The following is a 24,272-nucleotide window of genomic DNA, read 5'->3' on the forward strand; positions in this document are numbered from 1 at the left end:
AACATGGTTGTAGATTGTTATGCTGATTAGGGTAATGCTGAGGGCACATAGTGGAGACAGACTAACACAGCTACATACATTAACCTGGTCAGAACATGCTGAGGCACCAGACTAGCAATCAGAACATGCTGAGACACCAGACTAGCAATCAGAACATGCTGAGGCACCAGACTAGCAATCAGAACATGCTGAGGCACCAGACTAGCAATCAGAACATGCATATCATAGTAGAAGTAGAGTCATGGGAGTCTCTATTTACATCTGAAAATGAAAGCCAGCCATCAGTATAGTCCTCATTTCATTCAATCCTTTGATTTAAGAGAGCGAGGCAGATCATGTTGTTTTGTGTATTTAAAGTGATGACGTGGTGAACTTGCTGTACTGACATATGGCTTTCTGGCAGAGTTTGAAAATAGGGACCACATGAGGAAACAACAAGAACATGACTGAACTCAAGTTTAGGTTTTATACTGATTTTTATTTTGAACTTTGATACATTTCAGTTCCTCCTCCACAGGTTGATGCATGGAAGAGCCTGTCCAACAGTCACCCCCCACCTCTGACCTTTAACCTTATGCCAGGGTCGGACATGGTGACCCCTCATAGGCCCAGCAGCAACTCTGCCGTCTTGACCAACCCCTCCATCCCTATATGTTTCATGTAAAATCTCGTACATTTCTCTCCTTTTAAAAAATACAAAGTACCGTACTCTTATGTACAAATCAAAAACAGTCCAAACACAAATGTATTGCTTCTTCCAACCTTGCAGCTCAGACACTAATCTGCAACCATTGACGCATTCTGCGCTTTTAAAAAATTGACACATACTGGTGCTAAAAATAATACTAACACAGGGATCGACATGTCCCCATTCTCTTTATTTTGGGGGGTTTCCTCAACAACAAAAAGGTTTTAAAAAAGGAAGTTGAAGAAGGTGAATGTGACGCATGCTGGTTGTAAAGGACCAATCAGACGTCAGAATAGAAGATAAAACAGTTCTCTCCACAGGAGGCAATGAGCTGCTGCTCAGATGTCCATCTCAAACTGGCTGTCATCTACAGAGGGAGAGAGAATTGGAGAGAGGAGAGAGAGAGGAGAGAGAGGGAGAGGAAGAGAAAAGAGACATGAACAAATCAGTCATTACTTGTATCAGTCAGGGGGGGCGTGACAGTGTTGTGTTCATCCTTCTTACAAATGTGTTTTTGTCAACTCCAGACAGACGAGACAACAAATCTCCCAGAGCAGCAGCAGACAATCACCAAACCCTTCTATTTGTCTGTCTGGGGGAGAGAAAAGAAGTCATCTGTAATGTCCATCATCTTCAGCCTCACAGAGAGACAGAAAGAGGGGTCAGAGGATGGTGTCTTCTCTCCACAAAAACAGTCATCTCATGACCAATAGAAACAGCCAAACCTCAGACCACTCCCTCTCTCCTGTTGAAACACGCTCCATTTAACTGTTTATCTAGTATCCATGTGCTGACCTCAACATACTCTGATAACCAGCCTGATACTTAAGGACACTGTCTGCAACTAGCCCACAGCTCAACATCATAGTAGTGTGTCCTCAGCTGTAAAACCAAACCGTGCCCTAGGACAACAGATAACCAGCTGATACATAAGGACACTGTCTGCAACTAGCCCACAGCTCAACATCATAGTAGTGTCGTCAGCTGTAAAACCAAACCGTGCCCTAGGACAACAGATAACCAGCTGATACATAAGGACACTGTCTGCAACTAGCCCACAGCTCAACATCATAGTAGTGTGTCCTCAGCTGTAAAACCAAACCGTGCCCTAGGACAACAGATAACCAGCTGATACATAAGGACACTGTCTGCAACTAGCCCACAGCTCAACATCATAGTAGTGTCGTCAGCTGTAAAACCAAACCGTGCCCTAGGACAACAGATAACCAGCTGATACATAAGGACACTGTCTGCAACTAGCCCACAGCTCAACATCATAGTAGTGTGTCCTCAGCTGTAAAACCAAACCGTGCCCTAGGACAACAGATAACCAGCTGATACATAAGGACACTGTCTGCAACTAGCCCACAGCTCATCATAGTAGTGTGTCCTCAGCTGTAAAACCAAACCGTGCCCTAGGACAACAGATAACCAGCTGATACATAAGGACACTGTCTGCAACTAGCCCACAGCTCAACATCATAGTAGTGTCGTCAGCTGTAAAACCAAACCGTGCCCTAGGACAACAGATAACCAGCTGATACATAAGGACACTGTCTGCAACTAGCCCACAGCTCAACATCATAGTAGTGTCAGCTGTAAAACCAAACCGTGCCCTAGGACAACAGATAACCAGCTGATACATAGAGATATCTACAGTCAAGTACCAGATAAGATACACACTGATAAACAGATATCTGCAGAGTTTTGGGTAGGGCAACATTACAATGTTCTATGGGCAATTCCACAGAGATGGAATTGCACTGAGACTCAGATTTTCCACTTAAAATGTATGCCAAACCAGAACATGGATTTAAACCCGGTAACAGAATTACATCATGGATCCCTAATCTGAACTACACAATTATGGATCTGAATGTCATTCTCTTCATGGTGATGTATCCTAAAAAGGTAGAAATATGCACTATTATTCTACACACAGACTTATCTTAAAATGAGCTCTGCCCCCAAACAAGACCAGATCTGAACTATAGTACTTATCTTTACCGGACTCTACTCTGCTGTGTGAACCCAACTGTTCTTTATGACTACCATAATTACCACATTGTAACCAATTCAATTGCACAAATTCCATTTACTGATTTGGTAATGGAATATCAAGTTTTAAATCACACAATAACAAAATGTGATACCTGTAAAAACACTTAACTAATTGATAAGTCTACCTTCACTTGTTACTTCTGTGACCTTTCATTATCCTCCCTCATGAGGGAGAGAAAATACGTGGGTATTTGGTAACGGAATTTCAAAGCACAAGGCAAAGTCTCAAACTTACAACAGGCAGAAAAAAATGATCCAAAACTAAATAGAAGTGTTGATATTAGTTGACAAGAGGTCTTTATGTCAACATTGTGTTTAGAGGCATTTCTAATATCTTAAGACTTTAATGGTAGATGTTTCTAAGACACCTTGTCCATCTGTTTTAGGATGGACAGTTTTAGACACATTTTTTATTTGCCTTAATTACTCAAATATAGACCCAGCTTTCATTTGACATACTCCTATGAACTTCACATGTTGGTGCTCATGGCTCCTTTTACCTAATGTGAAAAGGCTACTTCTAGGCAGGAAGCCTTGTTCTATAGTAAATGAACAGGGCCAGGACTTGGAAGGCTAGGTCCTGACTGACAAGTATTACATCACTTTGGGTCCAAGGCTGCAGTGGCCTAGTTTCACAGTACTGTCAAGGGGTTAAGACCTAGTGACGTTCCACACACACACACGAATAACAGCAGGTGACCATGTCAGACAGACGGACAGGAATAACAGCAGGTGACCATGTCAGACAGACGGACAGGAATAACAGCAGGTGACCATGTCAGACAGACGGACAGGAATAACAGCAGGTGACCATGTCAGACGGACAGGAATAACAGCAGGTGACCATGTCAGACGGACAGGAATAACAGCAGGTGACCATGTCAGACGGACAGGAATAACAGCAGGTGACCATGTCAGACGGACAGGAATAACAGCAGGTGACCATGTCAGTCAGACAGGAATAACAGCAGGTGACCATGTCAGTCAGACAGGAATAACAGCAGGTGACCATGTCAGTCAGACAGGAATAACAGCAGGTGACCATGTCAGTCAGACAGACGGACAGGAATAACAGCAGGTGACCATGTCAGTCAGACAGACGGACAGGAATAACAGCAGGTGACCATGTCAGTCAGACAGACGGACAGGAATAACAGCAGGTGACCATGTCAGTCAGACAGACGGACAGGAATAACAGCAGGTGACCATGTCAGTCAGACAGACGGACAGGAATAACAGCAGGTGACCATGTCAGTCAGACAGACGGACAGGAATAACAGCAGGTGACCATGTCAGTCAGACAGACGGACAGGAATAACAGCAGGTGACCATGTCAGTCAGACAGACGGACAGGAATAACAGCAGGTGACCATGTCAGTCAGACAGACAGGAATAACAGCAGGTGACCATGTCAGTCAGACAGACAGGAATAACAGCAGGTGACCATGTCAGTCAGACAGACAGGAATAACAGCAGGTGACCATGTCAGTCAGACAGACAGGAATAACAGCAGGTGACCATGTCAGTCAGACAGACAGGAATAACAGCAGGTGACCATGTCAGTCAGACAGACAGGAATAACAGCAGGTGACCATGTCAGTCAGACAGACAGGAATAACAGCAGGTGACCATGTCAGACAGACAGGAATAACAGCAGGTGACCATGTCAGACAGACAGGAATAACAGCAGGTGATAATGTCTCTAAAAATGCTGCTCTGGTCTTCTACTCCCCCTCATCCACTTCTTAAAACACTAGGTTCCACGAAGACAAGGAAATAACATATAGGTGGTTGAATGGACATACAGGTAGGTGCATGTCCACATTATCATATAGGTGGTTGAAGGGACATACAGGTAGGTGCATGTCAACATTATCATATAGGTGGTTGAATGGACATACAGGTAGGTGCATGTCCACATTATCATATAGGTGGTTGAATGGACATTTTTTTTTTTTTTTTTTTTTTTTCACCTTTATTTAACCAGGTAGGCTAGTTGAGAACAAGTTCTCATTTGCAACTGCGACCTGGCCAAGATAAAGCATAGCAGTGTGAACAGACAACACAGAGTTACACATGGAGTAAGCAATTAACAAGTCAATAACACAGTAGAAAAAAAAATGGGCAGTCTATATACAATGTGTGCAAAAGGCATGAGGTAGGCGAATAATACAATTTTGCAGATTAACACTGGGGTGATAAATGATCAGATGGTCATGTACAGGTAGAGATATTGGTGTGCAAAAGAGCAGAAAGGTAAATAAATAAATAAAATAAAAAACAGTATAAAAACAGTATGGGGATGAGGTAGGTGAAAATGGGTGGGCTATTTACCAATAGACTATGTACAGCTGCAGCGATCGGTTAGCTGCTCGGATAGCTGATGTTTGAAGTTGGTGAGGAGATAAAAGTCTCCAACTTCAGCGATTTTTGCAGTTCATTCCAGTCACAGTCAGCAGAGTACTGGAACGAGAGGCGGCCAAATGAGGTGTTGGCTTTAGGGATGATCAGTGAGATACACCTGCTGGAGCGTGTGCTACGGATGGGTGTTGCCATCGTGACCAGTGAACTGAGATAAGGCGGAGCTTTACCTAGCATGGACTTGTAGATGACCTGGAGCCAGTGGGTCTGGCGACGAATATGTAGCGAGGGCCAGCCGACTAGAGCATACAAGTCGCAGTGGTGGGTGGTATAAGGTGCTTTGGTGACAAAACGGATGGCACTATGATAGACTGCATCCAGTTTGCTGAGTAGAGTGTTGGAAGCCATTTTGTAGATGACATCGCCGAAATCGAGGATCGGTAGGATAGTCAGTTTTACTAGGGTAAGCTTGGCGGCGTGAGTGAAGGAGGCTTTGTTGCGGAATAGAAAGCCGACTCTTGATTTGATTTTCGATTGGAGATGTTTGATGTGAGTCTGGAAGGAGAGTTTGCAGTCTAGCCAGACACCTAGGTACTTATAGATGTCCACATATTCAAGGTCGGAACCATCCAGGGTGGTGATGCTAGTCGGGCATGCGGGTGCAGGCAGCGATCGGTTGAAAAGCATGCATTTGGTTTTACTCGCGTTTAAGAGCAGTTGGAGGCCACGGAAGGAGTGCTGTATGGCATTGAAGCTCGTTTGGAGGTTAGATAGCACAGTGTCCAATGACGGGCCGAAAGTATATAGAATGGTGTCGTCTGCGTAGAGGTGGATCAGGGAATCGCCCGCAGCAAGAGCAACATCATTGATATATACAGAGAAAAGAGTCGGCCCGAGAATTGAACCCTGTGGCACCCCATAGAGACTGCCAGAGGACCGGACAGCATGCCCTCCGATTTGACACACTGAACTCTGTCTGCAAAGTAATTGGTGAACCAGGCAAGGCAGTCATCCGAGAAACCGAGGCTATTGAGTCTGCCGATAAGAATATGGTGATTGACAGAGTCGAAAGCCTTGGCGAGGTCGATGAAGACGGCTGCACAGTACTGTCTTTTATCGATGGCGGTTATGATATCGTTTAGTACCTTGAGCGTGGCTGAGGTGCACCGTGACCGGCTCGAAACCAGATTGCACAGCGGAGAAGGTACGGTGGGATTCGAGATGGTCAGTGACCTGTTTGTTGACTTGGCTTTCGAAGACCTTAGATAGGCAGGGCAGGATGGATATAGGTCTATAGCAGTTTGGGTCCAGGGTGTCTCCCCTTTGAAGAGGGGATGACTGCGGCAGCTTTCCAATCCTTGGGGATCTCAGACGATATGAAAGAGAGGTTGAACAGGCTGGTAATAGGGTTGCGACAATGGCGGCAGATAGTTTCAGAAATAGAGGGTCCAGATTGTCAAGCCCAGCTGATTTGTAATGGTCTAGGTTTTGCAGCTCTTTCAGAACATCTGCTATCTGGATTTGGGTAAAGGAGAACCTGGAGAGGCTTGGGCGAGGAGCTGCGGGGGGCGGAGCTGTTGGCCGAGGTTGGAGTAGCCAGGCGGAAGGCATGGCCAGCCGTTGAGAAGTGCTTATTGAAGCTTTCGATAATCGTGGATTTATCGGTGGAGACCGTGTTACCTAGCCTCAGTGCAGTGGGCAGCTGGGAGGAGGTACTCTTGTTCTCCATGGACTTCACAGTGTCCCAGAACTTTTGGAGTTGGAGCTACAGGATGCAAACTTCTGCCTGAAGAAGCTGGCCTTAGCTTTCCTGACTGACTGCGTGTATTGGTTCCTGACTTCCCTGAACAGTTGCATATCACGGGGCTATTCGATGCTATTGCAGTCCGCCACAGGATGTTTTTGTGCTGGTCGAGGGCAGTCAGGTCTGGAGTGAACCAAGGGCTGTATCTGTTCTTGGTTCTGCATTTTTTGAACGGAGCATGCTTATCTAAAATGGTGAGGAAGTTACTTTTAAAGAATGACCAGGCATCCTCAACTGACGGGATGAGGTCAATGTCCTTCCAGGATACCCGGCCAGGTCGATTAGAAAGGCCTGCTCACAGAAGTGTTTTAGGGAGCGTTTGACAGTGATGAGGGGTGGTCGTTTGACTGCGGCTCCGTGGCGGATACAGGCAATGAGGCAATGATCGCTGAGATCCTGGTTGAAGACAGCGGAGGTGTATTTGGAGGGCCAGTTGGTCAGGATGACGTCTATGAGGGTGCCCTTGTTTACAGAGTTAGGGTTGTACCTGGTGGGTTCCTTGATGATTTGAGTGAGATTGAGGGCATCTAGCTTACATTGTAGGACTGCCGGGTGTTAAGCATATCCCAGTTTAGGTCACCTAACAGAACAAACTCTGAAGCTAGATGGGGGCGATCAATTCACAAATGGTGTCCAGGGCACAGCTGGGAGCTGAGGGTGGCCGGTAGCAGGCGGCAACAGTGAGAGACTTATTTCTGGAGAGGGTAATTTTCAAAATTAGTAGTTCGAACTGTTTGGGTATGGACCTGGAAAGTATGACATTACTTTGCAGGCTATCTCTGCAGTAGACTGCAACTCCGCCCCTTTGGTAGTTCTATCTTGACGGAAGATGTTATAGTTGGGTATGGAAATCTCTGAATTTTTGGTGGCCTTCCTGAGCCAGGATTCAGACACGGCAAGGACATCAGGTTAGCAGAGTGTGCTAAAGCAGTGAGTAAAACAAACTTAGGGAGGAGGCTTCTGATGTTGACATGCATAAAACCAAGGCTTTTTCGATCACAGAAGTCAACAAATGAGGGTACCTGGGGACATGCAGGGCCTGGGTTTACCTCCACATCACCCGCGGAACAGAGAAGGAGTAGTATGAGGGTGCGGCTAAAGGCTATCAAAACTGGTCGCCTAGAGCGTTGGGGGCAGAGGATAAGAGGAGCAGGTTTCTGGGCATGGTAGAATATATTCAGGGCATAATGCACAGACAGGGGCATGGTGGGGTGCGGGTACAGCGGAGGTAAGCCCAGGCACTGGGTGATGATGAGACAGGTTGTATCTCTGGACATGCTGGTTGTAATGGGTGAGGTCACCGCATGTGTGGGAGGTGGGACAAAGGAGGTAACAGGGGTATGCAGAGTGGGTCTAGGGGCTCCATTGTGAACTAAAACAATTATAACTAACCTGAACAACAGTATACAAGGCATATTGACATCTGAGAGAGACATACAGCGAGGCATACAGTAATCACAGGTGTTGAATTTGGAAAGCTGGCTAAAAACAGTAGGCGAGGCTAATCCGCTAGCACAACAAACAGCAGGTAAAATGGCGTTGACTAGGCAACGGGGCCGACAGGTAAGACAAACAAGCAGAAAGGAGTACCGTGATTAATGGACAGTCCAGCGTGCGTCAGCTATGTAGCCAAGAGATCAGTGTCCAGGGGGCAGCGGTGGATGGGCAGGGGGGCTGGCGAGTGATTCAGGTTTTTTTTTTTTTTTTTTTTTTTTTAACTAACAATGACTAACTAGCTTGTAGCTAGTTAGCTGGTTAGCGTCTGGAGGTTCTTGAGTGTCATAAAATAAAAATAAGAGTAAAAGTAATAGCGATTCCGTATCACATTGGGTGAGGCAGGTTTCCGGAAGGTATAAACAAATTAAAAATCAAAAAGAGATAGAAAGTAAATGGGGTCAGAGAGTGATTGGGACGCGGTGGTACAGACGGTTAGCAGGCCTGTGCTAACAAGCTAACAGTTCGTAGGCCCGAGCTAGACAAGGTAGCAGTTAGCGGACCGGAGCTTGACAAGCTAGCCGTTAGCAGGCCGAATTAGCAAGCAGGGAGATAGCGAGGGCTAGAGAGTTAACCTTTGGGGGACGTCGCGATGGGGTGAGTCTGTTTATTTATTCCTCTTCATGCGGTGAGCTGGAGATACAGCGATTCAGAAAGCTCGCGGGCCTTGGCCAGCAGATGGATCTTTGGCGATGTCGCAGCGGAGAAGCCTGTTGAAACCCCTCGGACGATTATGTCGGGCGGACCAGTCGTGATGGATCGGCGGGCTCCGTGGTCGGCAGTAGAGGGTCAGTCGAGGGTCCAGGCCAATTGGCAAATTAGGTATTTTTGGACCTCTTCGGGTAGTCGGGAGATGGGTTTAGCTCGAGGCTAGCTCCAGGCTAACTGGTGCTTGCTCTGGGACAGAGACGTTAGCCAGGAGTAGCCACTCGGATTGCAGCTAGCTATTTACGATGATCCGGTATAAAGCTTCAGAGCTTGCGGTAGGAATCCGGAGATGGGGTAGAGAAAAAGCAGTCTGATATGCTTTGGGTAGATGTCGCGCTGGTGTCCTAGTTAGCGTTGAAGACCGCTAGCAGTGGCTAGCTAGTAGCTAGTTAGCGGCTAGCTTCTGATGAGGGTTCCGATTCTAAAGCATAGAAAAAGCAGATCCGTACCACATTGGGTGATGCGGGTTGCAGGAGAGTATATTCAGCCTGTGGTTGGGAAGTGAGATTAAAATATGTACGAAATATATACGGAAAAAAGAGGAAAAAAACTATATTTACACTATACAGGACGGGACAAGACAAAACACACGTCCGACTGCTACGCCATCTTGGATCATACAGGTAGGTGCATGTCAACATTATCATATAGGTGGTTGAATGGACATACAGGTAGGTGCATGTCCACATTATCATATAGGTGGTTGAATGGACATACAGGTACGTGCATGTCCACATTATCATATAGGTGGTTGAATGGACATACAGGTAGGTGCATGTCAACATTATCATATAGGTGGTTGAATGGACATACAGGTAGGTGCATGTCAACATTATCATATAGGTGGTTGAATGGAGTTCTACCTGTGTGTACATGTTCATATGCACGTTTATGTCAGTGTGTACATCTGTACAGAATGTGTGTGTGCGCGTGTACACAGTACGCATGTCTAGTGTGTTTGGTGTGTGCATATTCCTACCTCCCAGGTCCTTCTCCTCCTCCTCCAGCTCCTCTTTAAGTTCCTGTAGTTTGCCCAGAGGGTGCAGAGCGGGTACAGTCACCCCTGGGATCTGGGGCAGGCAGCATGGAGGAGTCCGGGCAATGGGAGAGTTCCGACAGTCCAGGAGGAACTTCCTGTCGTAGATGATGCGTGTTCCTGTCGGGGGGTGTTAGCTTGGTGGTGCAGACTCTGGGGCCTTTCAGAACAAAACACACTTAAATAAAGTCCACCTGTGTGCAATCTAACTAATTATGTGACTTCTGAAGGTAATTGGTTGCACCAGATCTTATTTAGGGGCTTTATAGCAAAGGGGTGAATACAGTACATATGCACAAACCACTTTTACTTTTTCAAATTTTTAAACAAGTTATTTTAATTTCACCAAATTGGACTATTTTGTGTTTGTCCATTACATGAAATCCAAATAAAAATAAATTTCAGGTTGTAGTACAACAAAATAGGAAAAAACACTAAGGGGGATGAATACTTTTGCAAAGCACTGTAGGTCCTGGATGTCAGGAAGCTTGGCCTCAGCGATGTACTGAGCCGTATGCACTACCCTCCGTAGCAACCGGTCAGTGCATGCCCTCCGTAGCAACCGGTCAGTGCATGCCCTCCGTAGCAACCAGTCAGTGCAACCCCAGAACATATTCCAGTCTGTGCTAGCAAAACAGTCCTGCAGCGTAGCAGCCACATCACCTGACCACTTCCGTATTGAGCAAGTCACTGGTACTTCCTGCTTTAGTTTTAGCTTGTAATCAGAAGGATAGAATTATAGTCAGATTTGCCAAATGGAGAGAGGGAGAGCTTTGTATGCATCTGTGTGTGGAGTAACAGTGGTCAATAGTTTTTTTCTCATCTGGTTGCATGTGACATGCTGGTAGAAATGAGGTTAAACGGATTTAAGTTTGCCTGCATTAAAGTCCCTGGCCACTAGGAGCGCCGCTTCTGGATGAGCATTTTCTTGAGTGCGGTCATAATGCCAGCATCAGTTTGTGGTGGTAAATAGACGGCTACGAATAATATAGATGAGAACTCTTGGTAGATAATGTGGTCTACAGCTTATCATGAGGTATTCTACTTCAGGCGGGCAATACCATGAGACTGCTTTAATATTAGACATTGCACAACAGCAGTTGACACACCCTCGCCCCTCGTCTTACCAGACGTAGCTGCTCTGTCCTGCTGATGCGCGGGGAAGCCAGCCAGCTCTATATTATCCATGTCGTCGTTCAGCCACGTATCAGTGAAACACAAGATGTTACAGTTTTGAATGTCTCGTTGGTAGGATAGTCTTAATCGTAGATCGTCCAGTTTGTTTTCTAATTATTGTATTATTGGCCAACGTGCAAAGGTCAGTGATGGTTTACCTACTCGTCAACAAATTCTTACAAGGCACCTGCCCTCCTCCCCCTTTTATTCAAACAGATGACGCCGATTTGATCCTTGGCTCGACAAAGCAATATATCCTTCGAGTCAGACACATTAAAGAAAAATCTTTGTCCAGTTTGAGGGGAGTAATTGCTGTTCTGATATCCAGAAGCTCTTTTCGGTCATAAGAGACGGTAGCAGCAACATTATGTACAAAATTAGTAACAGTTGAAGTCGGAAGTTTATACACTTCGGTTGGAGTCAATAAAACTCGTTTGTCAACCACTTCACAAATTTCTTGTTGACAAACTATAGTTAAGGCAAGTCGGTTAGGACATCTACTTCGCGCATGACAAGTAATTTTTCCAACAATTATTTACAGACCGTAACCCTATTTCACTGTATCACAATTCCAGTGGGTCAGAAGTTTACATCCACTAAGTTGACTGTGCCTTTATACAGCTTGGAAAATTCCAGAAAATTATATCATGGCTTTCAGTGGCTTCTGATAAGCTAATTGACATTAATTGAGTCAATTGGAGGTGTACCTGTGGATGTGTTTCAAGGCCTACCTTCAAACTCAGTGCCTCTTTGCTTGACATCATGGGAAAATCAAAAGAAAAATCAGCCAAGACCTCAGAAACCAAAAATTGTAGACATCCACAAGTCTGATTCATCCGTTCCAAACTCCTGAAGGTACCACGTTCATTTGTACCAACAATAATACGCAAGTATCAACACCATGGGACCACGCAGCCGTCATACCGCTCAGGAAGGAGATGCATTCTGCCTCCTAGAGATGAACGTACTTCGGTGCGAAAAGTGCAAATCAATCCCAGAACAGCAAAGGCCCTTGTGAAGATGCTGGAGGAAACGGGTACAAAAGTATCTATATCCACAGTAAAACAAGTCCTATATCGACATAACCTGAAAGGCCACTCTGCAAGGAAGAAGCCACTGCTCCAAAACCGCCATAAAGAGCCAGACTACAGTCTGCACCTGCACATGGGGAAAAAGATCATTGTTTTTGGAGAAATGTCCTCTGGTCTGAGGAGGATGGCAGCATCATGGGGGTGGCAGCATCATGTTGTGGGGGTGCTTTGCTGCAGGAGGGACTGGTGGACTTCACAAAATAGATGGCGTCATGAGGCAGGAAAATTATGTGGATATATTGAAGCAACATCTTAAGACGTCAGTCAGGAAGTTAAAGCTTGGTCGCAAATGGGTCTTCCAAATGGACAATGACCCCAAGCATACTTCCAAAGTTGCGGAAAAATGGGCATAAGGACAACAAAGCGAGGTACTGGAGTGGCCATCACAAAGCTCTGACCTCAATCCTATAGACAGTTTGTGGGCAGAACTGAAAAAACGTGTGCGTGCAAGGAGGCCTACAAACCTGACTCAGTTACACCAGCTTTGTCAGGAGGAATGGGTCAAAATTCACCCAACTTATTGTGGAAAGCTACCCAAAAGGTTTGACCCAAGTTAAACAATTTAAAGTCAATGCTACCAAATACTAATTGAGTGTATGTAAACTTCTGACCCACTGGGAATGTGATGAAATAAATAAAAGCTGGAAAAAAAAAACCTATATTATTCTGACATTTCACATTCTTAAAATAAAGTGTTGATCCGAACTGACCTAAGACAGGGAATTTTTACTAGGAATACATGTCAGGACTATGTGAAACTGAGTTTAAATGCATTTGGCTAAGGTGTATGTAAACTTCCGACTTCAACTGTAAAAACAATGTGGGATAAAAAATAAATAGCACAGTTGGTTAGCAGTCTGTAAAACGTTAGTCATCCCCTCCAGCGCCATTATAGCCAGTCAGGCCATATTGGTCAGGTGCATGTGATGTATAAATGAGTCACAAAGAGAGCACGGGTTGGGGTAATGGTTTTCCTAAACAAATTAGGGATTTTGGCCAACTTTTCAGCAACACGGACAGCGCGATAAACACTGTTCTGTTGATGTTGTGGTCTCTGTAGCAGGGTAAGAGACACAGAGAAACGGGTGCTCGTCACAGCCAGTCGTTGTCAATTTGTTTTAACACAGCACAGCAAGTCTGAGGCTCAGTGCATATAGCTGATATGACTAAAACACAGCAAGTCTGAGGCTCAGTGCATATAGCTGATATGACTAAAACACAGCAAGTCTGAGGCTCAGTGCATATAGCTGATATGACTAAAACACAGGATGTATCAATATGTAATATATATGTTCACCAATCAATTGGTCTGAAGAACAGACAACAGTCGGTCGACCAGTAATTTTATTTTAGCCAGGGATATCCCTAAAATTGACTCATGTACCATAACATCTGTTGGAGATTAGTTATAAACTCAAGCACATTATTCAGTGTACAAAAATGGATGATTTAGTTCCTGATTTATCCAATATGCCCCTTGAAAACCAGCCATGAATCGTTTGATGTCAAAGCTGCACAAATACAATAGTGTATCTGGAAGAAACTGGGACTGCACCCCTGACCCTGAGGCCCTCCCTGGCCTTAGGGTCAGGGCTGTTGGATGCATACCAAACACACACGGTTTTCAGCCCAAGGAGGAGATGGAGGAGGAGGCAGAGGAGAGGTCAGCTGGCCGTTGTGAGTAAGGGAAGAGAGGAAAACCGGAGGAAACAGAGGAGAGAAGTTGTGGGTTGGCCAGTAGTAAGCCAGTTCTAGGAAAGTGGAGAACATAAACAAGTTCTCCTAGAACCAGGAAGTGGTGACAGGAGGCAGACCAGAAACATATGTGGTCACCACCAAACACACAGAGCGCTCCGTGTGGCCTGCACCGGGCGCTCCGTGTCGCACGCTACAGAGCTGTACTGTAGTCACCTGCAGAGTTTTCCCTACATTATGTTTGCTTAGGTGGCTTGACGAGGCCTCCTGTGGTGATACCCCATTCATGAGGTTGCCTGGTTGAGTGGAGGTTATGTCATCTCTTCCACAACAGGCCTAGACCATTTGGAATACAGTATGTAAAAGGAAACTTGACTTGCCACTCCATACAAAGGTTGTCTGCATGTCTACAGTAGAGACTGTTTGGTAAACAACTAGGCTCTGACAGGTTGCTGACAGACTGATGTCACCCCTGAATTGCAACAGAACATTGATAAACAGTCGTTATAGATATTATATCATACTGAATATCATTCTGATGAACTGAAGTTTCACCTGAACCACTGTTTATCGACTGACGGAACATTTGATAAACAGTCGTTAGATATGAATCATCCAATGTTGTGGTGTCTACTAGTAAAGTCTGCCCTGGACAGGGTTACATGGAGAGGATGGGGAGTGCTGCCGTGCAGTATTTAGTATTAGCAGTGGTGGAAAGTACTCAACTAGTACTTTAACGGGGGGTTCTGTACTTTACTACATTCCTAAAAATGTACTTTTTACTCCATACATTTTCCCTGACACCCAAAAGTACTCATTACATTTTGAATGCTTAGTAGGACAGGAAAAATGATCAAATTCACACACTTATCAAGAGAACATCCCTGGCCATCCCTACTGCCTCTGATCTGGCAGACTCACAACAAATCAAATGAATGTTTTGTTTGTAAATTATGCCTGAGTGTTGAAGTGTGCCTGCCCCTGGCCATCGGGGGGTGCTTTACCTGTGTGAGAGGGTGTGGGGAGTTTGAGGAACCATTAGAGAGGGAGGGGATGTGGGAGAAGGCGGAGAGGGCCGAGCCAGGGTGGTGTGGGGGGGGATGGAGGACTTGGTGGTGTGGGGGGAGGAAGAAAGGGTAATAGGGTTAGTTGCATCTGAGTTTGGAGCAGACTGTGAGGAGCTGCCTTTACCAGAGCTAGGATTCAAATCACAGCTTTTTAGAGGCAGGTACAGTAGTTTTATGATTCTCCCCCCGCTCTTTTAGCACTTCCATTGGCCTACAAAACAGAGATGCCAGAACAAAACAGAGATGCCAGAACAAAACAGAGATGCCAGAACAAAACAGAGATGCCAGAACAAAACAGAGATGCCAGAACAAAGACTGGTTGTCAAAAAGGGAACGGGTGATTTAAGGTAACAAATGTTAAAAAATGCAAGACAACATTGACTTCAGATGGCCAGGGGCCAAATTGTGCTGTCTGGTTTTCTTAATATAAGGGACATTTACACTTTCGATACTTAAGTACATTTTAGCAATTACATTTACTTTTGATACTTAAGTATATTTAAAACCAAATAGTTCTACTCAAGTATTTTACTGGCTGACTTTCACTTTGTCTCAAGTTACTTTCTATTAAGGCATCTTTACTTTAGAATGACAATTGGGTACTTTTTCCACCACTGAGTATTAGTACAGCACGCTGTAGTTACAACTGATACAGTGCAGAACAGTTACATTTCCACACACTATACAACCTCTGCCAGTTGAGCACCCTGTTCTGAACAAAAGGAAAGCGGAGGGAGTGTGTGTGTGTGTGTAAACATTAGGACAGGAATTTAGGCAGAAGCTATGCAGAAAGAACAGGACAGCCAGCAGCTAAACTATAGTACCCTGGCCCTGAGTTATGCAGAAAAGGCCCAGCTAAGTCCAGCTCTGTGGCCAATCTCTCGGTTCACATGAAACCTAGCCCATCCCATGTAATGCTACACTGTCAGTGGTAATGGGATAACACCCACCCACCCTCCCCTCATCACATTACAGCAGGGAGAGATTGGCCAGGGGAGAGGATAACACCCACCCTCCCTCCCCTCATCACATTACAGCAGGGAGAGATTGGCCAGGGGAGAGGATAACACCCACCCTCCCTCCCCTCATCACATTACAGCAGGGAGAGATTGGCCAGGGGAGAGGATAACACCCACCCTCCCTCCCCTCATCACATTACAGCAGGGAGAGATTGGCCGGGGGAGAGGATAACACCCACCCACCCTCCCCTCATCACATTACAGCAGGGAGAGATTGGCCAGGGAGAGGATAACACCCACCCACCCCCCTCCCCTCATCACATTACAGCAGGGAGAGATTGGCCAGGGGAGAGGATAACACCCACCCACCCTCCCTCCCCTCATCACATTACAGCAGGGAGAGATTGGCCAGGGGAGAGGATAACACCCCCCACCCTCCCTCCCTCATCACATTACAGCAGGGAGAGATTGGCCAGGGAGAGGATAACACCCACCCACCCTCCCTCCCCTCATCACATTACAGCAGGGAGAGATTGGCCAGGGGAGAGGATAACACCCACCCTCCCTCCCCTCATCACATTACAGCAGGGAGAGATTGGCCAGGGGAGAGGATAACACCCACCCACCCTCCCCCCTCATCACATTACAGCAGGGAGAGATTGGCCAGGGGAGAGGATAACACCCACCCTCCCTCCCCTCATCACATTACAGCAGGGAGAGATTGGCCACCCACCCCCTCCCCTCATCACATTACAGCAGGGAGAGATTGGCCAGGGGAGAGGATAACACCCACCCTCCCTCCCCTCATCACATTACAGCAGGGAGAGATTGGCCAGGGAGAGGATAACACCCACCCTCCCTCCCCTCATCACATTACAGCAGGGAGAGATTGGCCAGGGAGAGGATAACACCCACCCACCCTCCCCTCATCACATTACAGCAGGGAGAGATTGGCCAGGGAGAGGATAACACCCACCCACCCACCCTCCCCTCATCACATTACAGCAGGGAGAGATTGGCCAGGGGAGAGGATAACACCCACCCACCCTCCCTCCCCTCATCACATTACAGCAGGGAGAGATTGGCCAGGGAGAGGATAACACCCACCCTCCCTCCCCTCATCACATTACAGCAGGGAGAGATTGGCCAGGGGAGAGGATAACACCCACCCACCCTCCCTCCCTCATCATCATTACAGCAGGGAGAGATTGGCCAGGGAGAGGATAACACCCACCCTCCCTCCCCTCATCACATTACAGCAGGGAGAGATTGGCCAGGGGAGAGGATAACACCCACCCACCCTCCCTCCCTCATCACATTACAGCAGGGAGAGATTGGCCAGGGGAGAGGATAACACCCACCCTCCCTCCCCTCATCACATTACAGCAGGGAGAGATTGGCCAGGGGAGAGGATAACACCCACCCACCCTCATCACCCCTCATCACATTACAGCAGGGAGAGATTGGCCAGGGGAGAGGATAACACCCACCCACCCTCCCCTCATCACATTACAGCAGGGAGAGATTGGCCAGGGGAGAGGATAACACCCACCCACCCTCCCTCCCCTCATCACATTACAGCAGGGAGAGATTGGCCAGGGGAGAGGATAACACCCACCCTCCCTCCCCCCTCATCACATTACAGCAGGGAGAGATTGGCCGGGGAGAGGATAACACCCACCCACCCTCCCTCCCCTCATCACATTACAGCAGGGAGAGATTGGCCAGGGAGAGGATAACACCCACCCTCCCTCCCCTCATCACATTACAGCAGGGAGAGATTGGCCAGGGGAGAGGATAACACCCACCCACCCTCCCTCCCCTCATCACATTACAGCAGGGAGAGATTGGCCAGGGGAGAGGATAACACCCACCCACCCTCCCCTCATAACATTACAGCAGGGAGAGATTGGCCAGGGGAGAGGATAACAACCCCCACCCTCCCTCCCCTCATCACATTACAGCAGGGAGAGATTGGCCAGGGAGAAGATAACACCCACCCACCCTCCCCTCATAACATTACATTACAGCAGGGAGAGATTGGCCGGGGGACCGGAGCAGTCTCTCCAAACCATGTGTAATGCTTGTTGTGCTCACATCAACAGTTAATTGTAAAAATTAACTTCTGGTTATAGAAGCATCATGTAAAACTGCTCTAGGCCAAATGTTTTTATTTATTTAACTAGGCAAGTCAGTTAAGAACATATTCTTATTTACAATGACGGCCTGCCCCGGCCAAAACCGGACGACGCTGAGCCAATTGTGCGCCGCGCTATGGGACTCGCAATCCTGGCCGACTGTGATACAGCCTGGAATCAAACCAGGGTCTGTAGTAACACCTCTGGCACTGAGATTCAGTGCCTTAGACCACTGTGACACTCGGGAGCACCTGTTGTAAGGCATCAATGAAGAATCACCATAAGTAGTGTAATGACAGTAACACAGCTGATATAACCATGTTATAACTACTCCTTAAAACTCTTCACTAGTTTCTTCTGGTCTGGCCAAGTCTTCCATGACGCAAAAGTAACATGAAGGATCCATAGAGGACCTGAAACCACACTGCTTTCTGCTCTCAGCCAAATCACACATTCCACCATGTCCTCACTTCAACAATTCTTAGAAAGGCCTCTCGTTGCACTCCATTTATGCTTCCCAATCCCTCCCCCTCTCACACTTTACTCTCTCTCAAATTCAAGGGCTTTATTGTCATGGGAAACATGTTTACATTGCCAAAGCAAGTGAAATAGATCAAAGTTAAATAAACAAAAACCGTACAGTAAACTACACTCAGTAAACTAAAGTTCCAAAGGTCTGCCTACAGCAGCCTCTTTCTATAGCAAAGCTATGCTCACCAAGTCTGTACATAGTCATAGCTCTCCTTAAATGTTGGGTCAGTCAGTGGTCAGGAATTCTGCAATGCTGTACTCTGTTTAGGGACAAAGAGCATTCTAGTTTGGAAAGAATAAACAAAAAAAACGAAGCAATGTGTCAAGTAATAATCTTTTTGTCTTCTCATGATTTGGTTGGGTCTAATTGTGTTGCTGTCCTGGGGCTCTGTGGGGTGTGTTTGAACAGAGCCCCAGGACCAGCTTGCTTTGGGGACTTTTCTCAAGGTTCATCCGTCTGTAGGTGTTGGCTTTGTTATGGAAGGTCTGGGAATTGCTTCCTTTTGGGTGGTTGTAGAATTTAACAGCTCTTTTCTGGATTTTTCCATCGCTCCCTCTCACTCTCCACTTGGCGAGAACAGAATGTTCCTACAGTATTCCTGAAATGCACCAGAGAAGCTGTGGTGGCGCCCAGAGGGTGTCTCCCTCTCTCCTCCCCAATCATCACCCTGAATCTGGCCCGCCCACCAATAGGTCATAGGTTAAGAGGAGCTTGTTGTCCACCAATCGGCTTTTCCGCTCAAGAATGTTGTGCCAAATTTGACAACCATAACTCCCATCACTATGGCTACTTAGCTTACATAATGTGGCATGTTTTCCATATTAAGAGATCTATATATAGCAGATCTCAACTGCCCCAGCAAAGTTAATTGGCAATTGGTTCCCAACATAGCACTTTACATGAGCTGTTTTGAATGTGAATTTCAGCAGCCAGTTCTCTCAGCGAGTTTACACAGGTCTGAGCAGAGTAGTAAACAGACACTACCGAATCCCACCTTCATACTGCTCTGCACAGACTGCACGTAAACAGCAGCCATGCAGTTGAACACGTGATCCCTGTTTTCTTCCACATCACTTAAATCATTTTCGTTTTTCAATAAGAATATTGCCGTAACATTACGGGAAGAGTGAGGTCCCATATTAAAATGACTGGACGCAATAATATGAACACAAACCATTTTATTTTTAAAGAGGCATTGAATGAAGTTGCAGTTGCATTTAAAATATCACATACCATACGCAATTTCCAACAAACACAGTATGCTGCAAGTCAAACAGACATGACTAACCTCGTTTTAGCCAGCTAGCTAACAAGCACGTGTCACTCATTTGCTCATGTATTATATCCGACCCCTTATAAACTGGAGTCACAAGACCGTGAGGGTTAAGTAACGTTGAGAGGTTGCAAGATTTGGGGAAGTAAATGTACGTTTCAATACAGCTATAATTAACGCGAACGTGTTATTTCCTTTGACAACCAACGTCAAGTACCTAGCTAGTTTAGTTCCCCTTTTCCTACATTATAAACGTTAGTTTTCTATCTAAAAAAAAGTAGCTGGCTAACCTTAGCTAAACTACCACTGGTAGAAAACGTGTTGTACGTGCTGCATGGTTGGTCGTAAACATCCGGGCCAGGTGCTCTTACCTCCGGGCGTTGTGGAGAAGAGAGTACCCCCGGGAGTCTGACTGTAGCAGTCGGGGAGCTGAGACCAGTCTTTCAGGGTGAGCACCCGGGTAGGGATTGGGCAACTCTTCGCCTCCTGAGCGTTGGTCGTCATCCTGGGTTTATTTGGGCTCTTCTGATCAACCGCAGACAGATGCTTAGTGTGAAGATCGGTTGATCTTGCAAATTGGATTGTTTACTAACGTTTCCCCCAAAACAAGTAATTTGCTAACAAGATAAACAACAACAAAACATTAACCACAGTAGCTCGTTTTAGCTAACAAAATAAAAACAGACGGAATCGACTGCAGAGCTGTTCGGGGCGGACGGTTTTGTTGCCAGATAAGTATAGCTGTCAGCTCAGCAACAACCGTAGCTTGAGACAACGAACTGGCTATTGAAGATGTTCGCGTGCATTTAACATCAGGGTGACTCTGGTCATGTGACGTGATGTGATCACTACAGCCATATATTATACATACAAAGGCAACAGCCGAACCTGATCTCCACGAAGAAGGGCGACTGGTTGGTCAATCAAATATTAGCTCCGCCTGTGAAGGGTGGAACTGTCCAAAACGGAGTGACATGATAATTTCGATCCGGAAGTAATCTAGTGGATCTAATCTGAAGCGATGGTGTAGAACAGAAAGCAACACTGACCAGAAACAAGTCCCAATTTGTTTCACTTGACAACAATTGCAAAGCAAATACATTATTCAGCAGAAACAACACCAAGACTCCAAATACAATAAATTCCATCAAAAAAGAGAATAAACTGATCTACATCAATTCACAACATTCTGATAATGTACCAACCTATGACTGAACACAGCCAATGAAGTTATGACATCCCTAAATGGATCCTCTGTGTATTGATACCACTCTGAACAACTTATTTCCATTTACATGTGATGTGTACACAGACTAGATATATTATACATTCATGGCTGCACAATAAACGTATCACCCGCGTGAGATAAATATATTTAATTGATACAGTATTGATTGTTTTATAATACATGTCATTGGAACAGGGAGTGTGGTACTGTATGACATTTATTTAATTGACCCGAATTTCTCCCAAATTTCGTGGTATCCAATTGGTCATCATAACTCACGGCCCGCCGAAAAGGACACAATGACTGACAAAGTTTTACCCAAAATTGAACTAATGTGCACACACGTTTCCCGAAAACAGCGAAAGTCGGGACACCGGTTTTCCGACAAGGCTCAGGTCAACATGGCAGTGTTGCCATTGTTTATTAAAATCTGCATTGACCCTTCAAATGTATTTTTGCACTGAATACGTACACACACACAAAGGCTGCTGCTACTCTGTTTATCATATAGTGTATTTGGGAAGTTCAGACCCCTTCCCTTTTCCACATTGTTACTTTACAGCCTTATTCTAAAATTGATTAAAGCATTTTCTTCGTCAATCAAAACACAATACCACATAATGGCACCACAATACCCCATAATGACAAAGCAAACACAGGTTTTTAGAAATTTCAGACCCTTTTCTATGAGACTCGAAATTGAGCTCAGGTGCATCGTTTCCATTGATCATCGTTAAGATGTTTCAACAACTTGGAGTCCACCTGTGCTAAATTCAATTGATTGGACATGATTTGGAAAGGCACCACCCCGTCTATAAGGTCCCACAGGTGACAGAACAAAAACCAAGCCATGAGGTCGAATCATTTTTCCGTAGAGCTCCAAGACAGGATTGTGTCGTGACTTCTGGGGACCGGTACCAAAACATTTCTGCAGCATTGAAGGTCCCCAAGAACACAGTGGCCTCCATCATTCTTAAATGGATGACGTTTGGAACCACCAAGACTCTTCCTAGAGCTGGACGCCCGGCCAAACTGAGCAATCTGCGGAGAAGGGCCTTGGTCAGGGAGGTGACCAAGAACCCGATGGTCACAGAGAGCTCCTCTGTAGAGATGGGAAAACCTTCCATAAGGACAACCATCTCTGTAGCACTCCACCAATCAGGGCTTTATGGTAGAGTGGCCAGACGGAAGCCACTCCTCAGTAAAAGGCACAACAGCCCTCATGGAGTTTGCCAAAAGGTATCAACAGCCTTGGTTTCTCAAATGACTGCCTCACCTGGTTCACCATCTACTTCTCTGATAGAGTTCAGTGTGTCAAATCGGAGGGCCGGTTGTCCGGACCTCTGGCAGTCTCTATGGGGGTGCTACAGGGTTCAATTCTCGGGCCGACTCTTCTCTGTACAGATCAATGATGTCGCTCTTGCTGCTGGTGATTCTCTGATCCACCTCTATGCAGACAACAACATTCTGTATACTTCTGGCCCTTCTTTGGACACTTAACTAACCTCCAGATGCCATACAACCCTCCTTCCGTGACCTCCCAACTGCTCTTAAATGCAAGCAAAACTAAATGCATGCTCTTCAACCGATCGCTGTCCGCCCGTCCAGCATCACTACTCTGACTTAGAATATGTGGACAACTACAAACACCTAGGTGTCTAGTTAGACTGTAAACTCTCCTTCGACTCACATTAAGCATCTCCAATCCAAAATTAAATCTAGAATCGGCTTCCTAATTCACAACAAAGCATCCTTCACTCATGCTGCCTAATATACCCTAGTAAAACTGAACATCCTACCGATCCTCGACGATGTCATTTATAAAATAGACAGCCTCCAACACTACTCAACAAATTTGATGCAATCACAGTGCCATCCATTTTGTCACCAAAGCCCCACCACTGCGACCTGTACACTCGTTGGCTGGCCCTTGCTTCATACTCGTTGCCAAACCCACTGGCTCATCCCCAAAGCCAATTCCTCCTTTGGCTGCCTTTCCTTCCAGTCCTCGGCAAAAATCACTGAAGCTGGAGACTCGTATCTCCCTCACTAGCTTTAAGCACCAACTCACAGATCACTGCACCTGTACAGCGATCACTCCAATGTTTAATTGGTGTATCTATTTATTGCATATACTTCTTCTACTGTATTATTGACTGTTTATTCCATGTCGAACTGCTTTATCTTGGCCAGGTCGCAGTTGTAAATTAACTTGTTCTCAACTTGCGTACCTGGTTAAGTAAAGGTGAAACAAGATTCTCTGGTTTGATGAAACCAAGATTGAACTCTTTGGCCTGAATGCCAAGTGTCACGTCTGGAGGAAACCTGCCACCATCCCTACAGTGAAGCATGGTAGTGGCAGCATCATGCTTTGGGGATGTTTTCAGCAGCCTGGGACTAGGAAAGATGAACGGAGCTAAGTACAGAGATCCTTGATGAAAACCTGCTCCAACAGGACAACGACCCTAAGCACACAGCCAAGACAACACAGGAGTGGCTTCTTGACAAGTCCTTGAATGGTCCAGCCTGAACCCGATCGAACATCTCTGTAGAGACCCGAAAATAGCTGTGCAGCAACGCTCCCCATCCAACCTGACAGTGTTTGATAGGATCTGCAGAGAATGGGAGAAACTCCCCAAGTAAAGGTGTGCCAAGCTTATAGCGTCATACCCCAGAAGACTCAGGCTGTAAATGAGATGTTTTTTTACATTTTTAATACATTTGCAAAAATAAAAATAAAGTTTTTGCTTTGTCATGGGGTATTGTGTGGATTGATGAGGGGAAAAAAATACATTTTAGAATAAGGCTGTAAAGTAACAAGAAGTGACAGGTTCTGAATGCACTGTAGCTATTTAGCGGTCTTAAGGCTTGGGGAAAGAAGCTGTTCAGGAGCCTGCTGGGCTGTCCGCACCACCCTGTGTAGCGCCATGCAATCGAGGGCGGTGCAGTTGCCATACCAAG

The 24,272-nt window shown here is 46.0% G+C and overlaps 1 protein-coding gene across 1 annotated transcript; it reads right to left on the reverse strand.

The window, feature by feature from the left end:
• Positions 1-457: 457 nt before the first annotated feature.
• Positions 458-20,937, reverse strand: LOC115124622 (eukaryotic translation initiation factor 4E-binding protein 3-like). Its single transcript, XM_029654043.2, has 3 exons — positions 20,455-20,937; positions 10,096-10,272; positions 458-1,055 (listed from the first exon to the last, which is right to left on the reverse strand). The coding sequence occupies exons 1-3, from the start codon at positions 20,585-20,587 to the stop codon at positions 1,027-1,029; spliced, it is 339 nt and encodes a 112-aa protein (XP_029509903.1). The 5' UTR covers positions 20,588-20,937; the 3' UTR covers positions 458-1,026.
• Positions 20,938-24,272: the final 3,335 nt, after the last annotated feature.

This window comes from Oncorhynchus nerka, linkage group LG6, assembly GCF_034236695.1.
Source record: "Oncorhynchus nerka isolate Pitt River linkage group LG6, Oner_Uvic_2.0, whole genome shotgun sequence".
In the NCBI taxonomy this organism is placed as follows: Eukaryota; Metazoa; Chordata; class Actinopteri; order Salmoniformes; family Salmonidae; genus Oncorhynchus; species Oncorhynchus nerka.

Coding starts and splice junctions, on each gene's coding strand:
- LOC115124622 (XM_029654043.2), bottom strand. CDS start 20,587: ATGACGACCAACGCTCAGGAGGCGAAGAGTTGCCCAATCCCTACCCGG. Junction 10,273..20,454: donor CTTCTCCACAACGCCCGGAG/GTAAGAGCACCT, acceptor ACCCCCCGACAG/GAACACGCATCATCTACGAC. Junction 1,056..10,095: donor GGAGGAGAAGGACCTGGGAG/GTAGGAATATGC, acceptor CTCCCTCTGTAG/ATGACAGCCAGTTTGAGATG.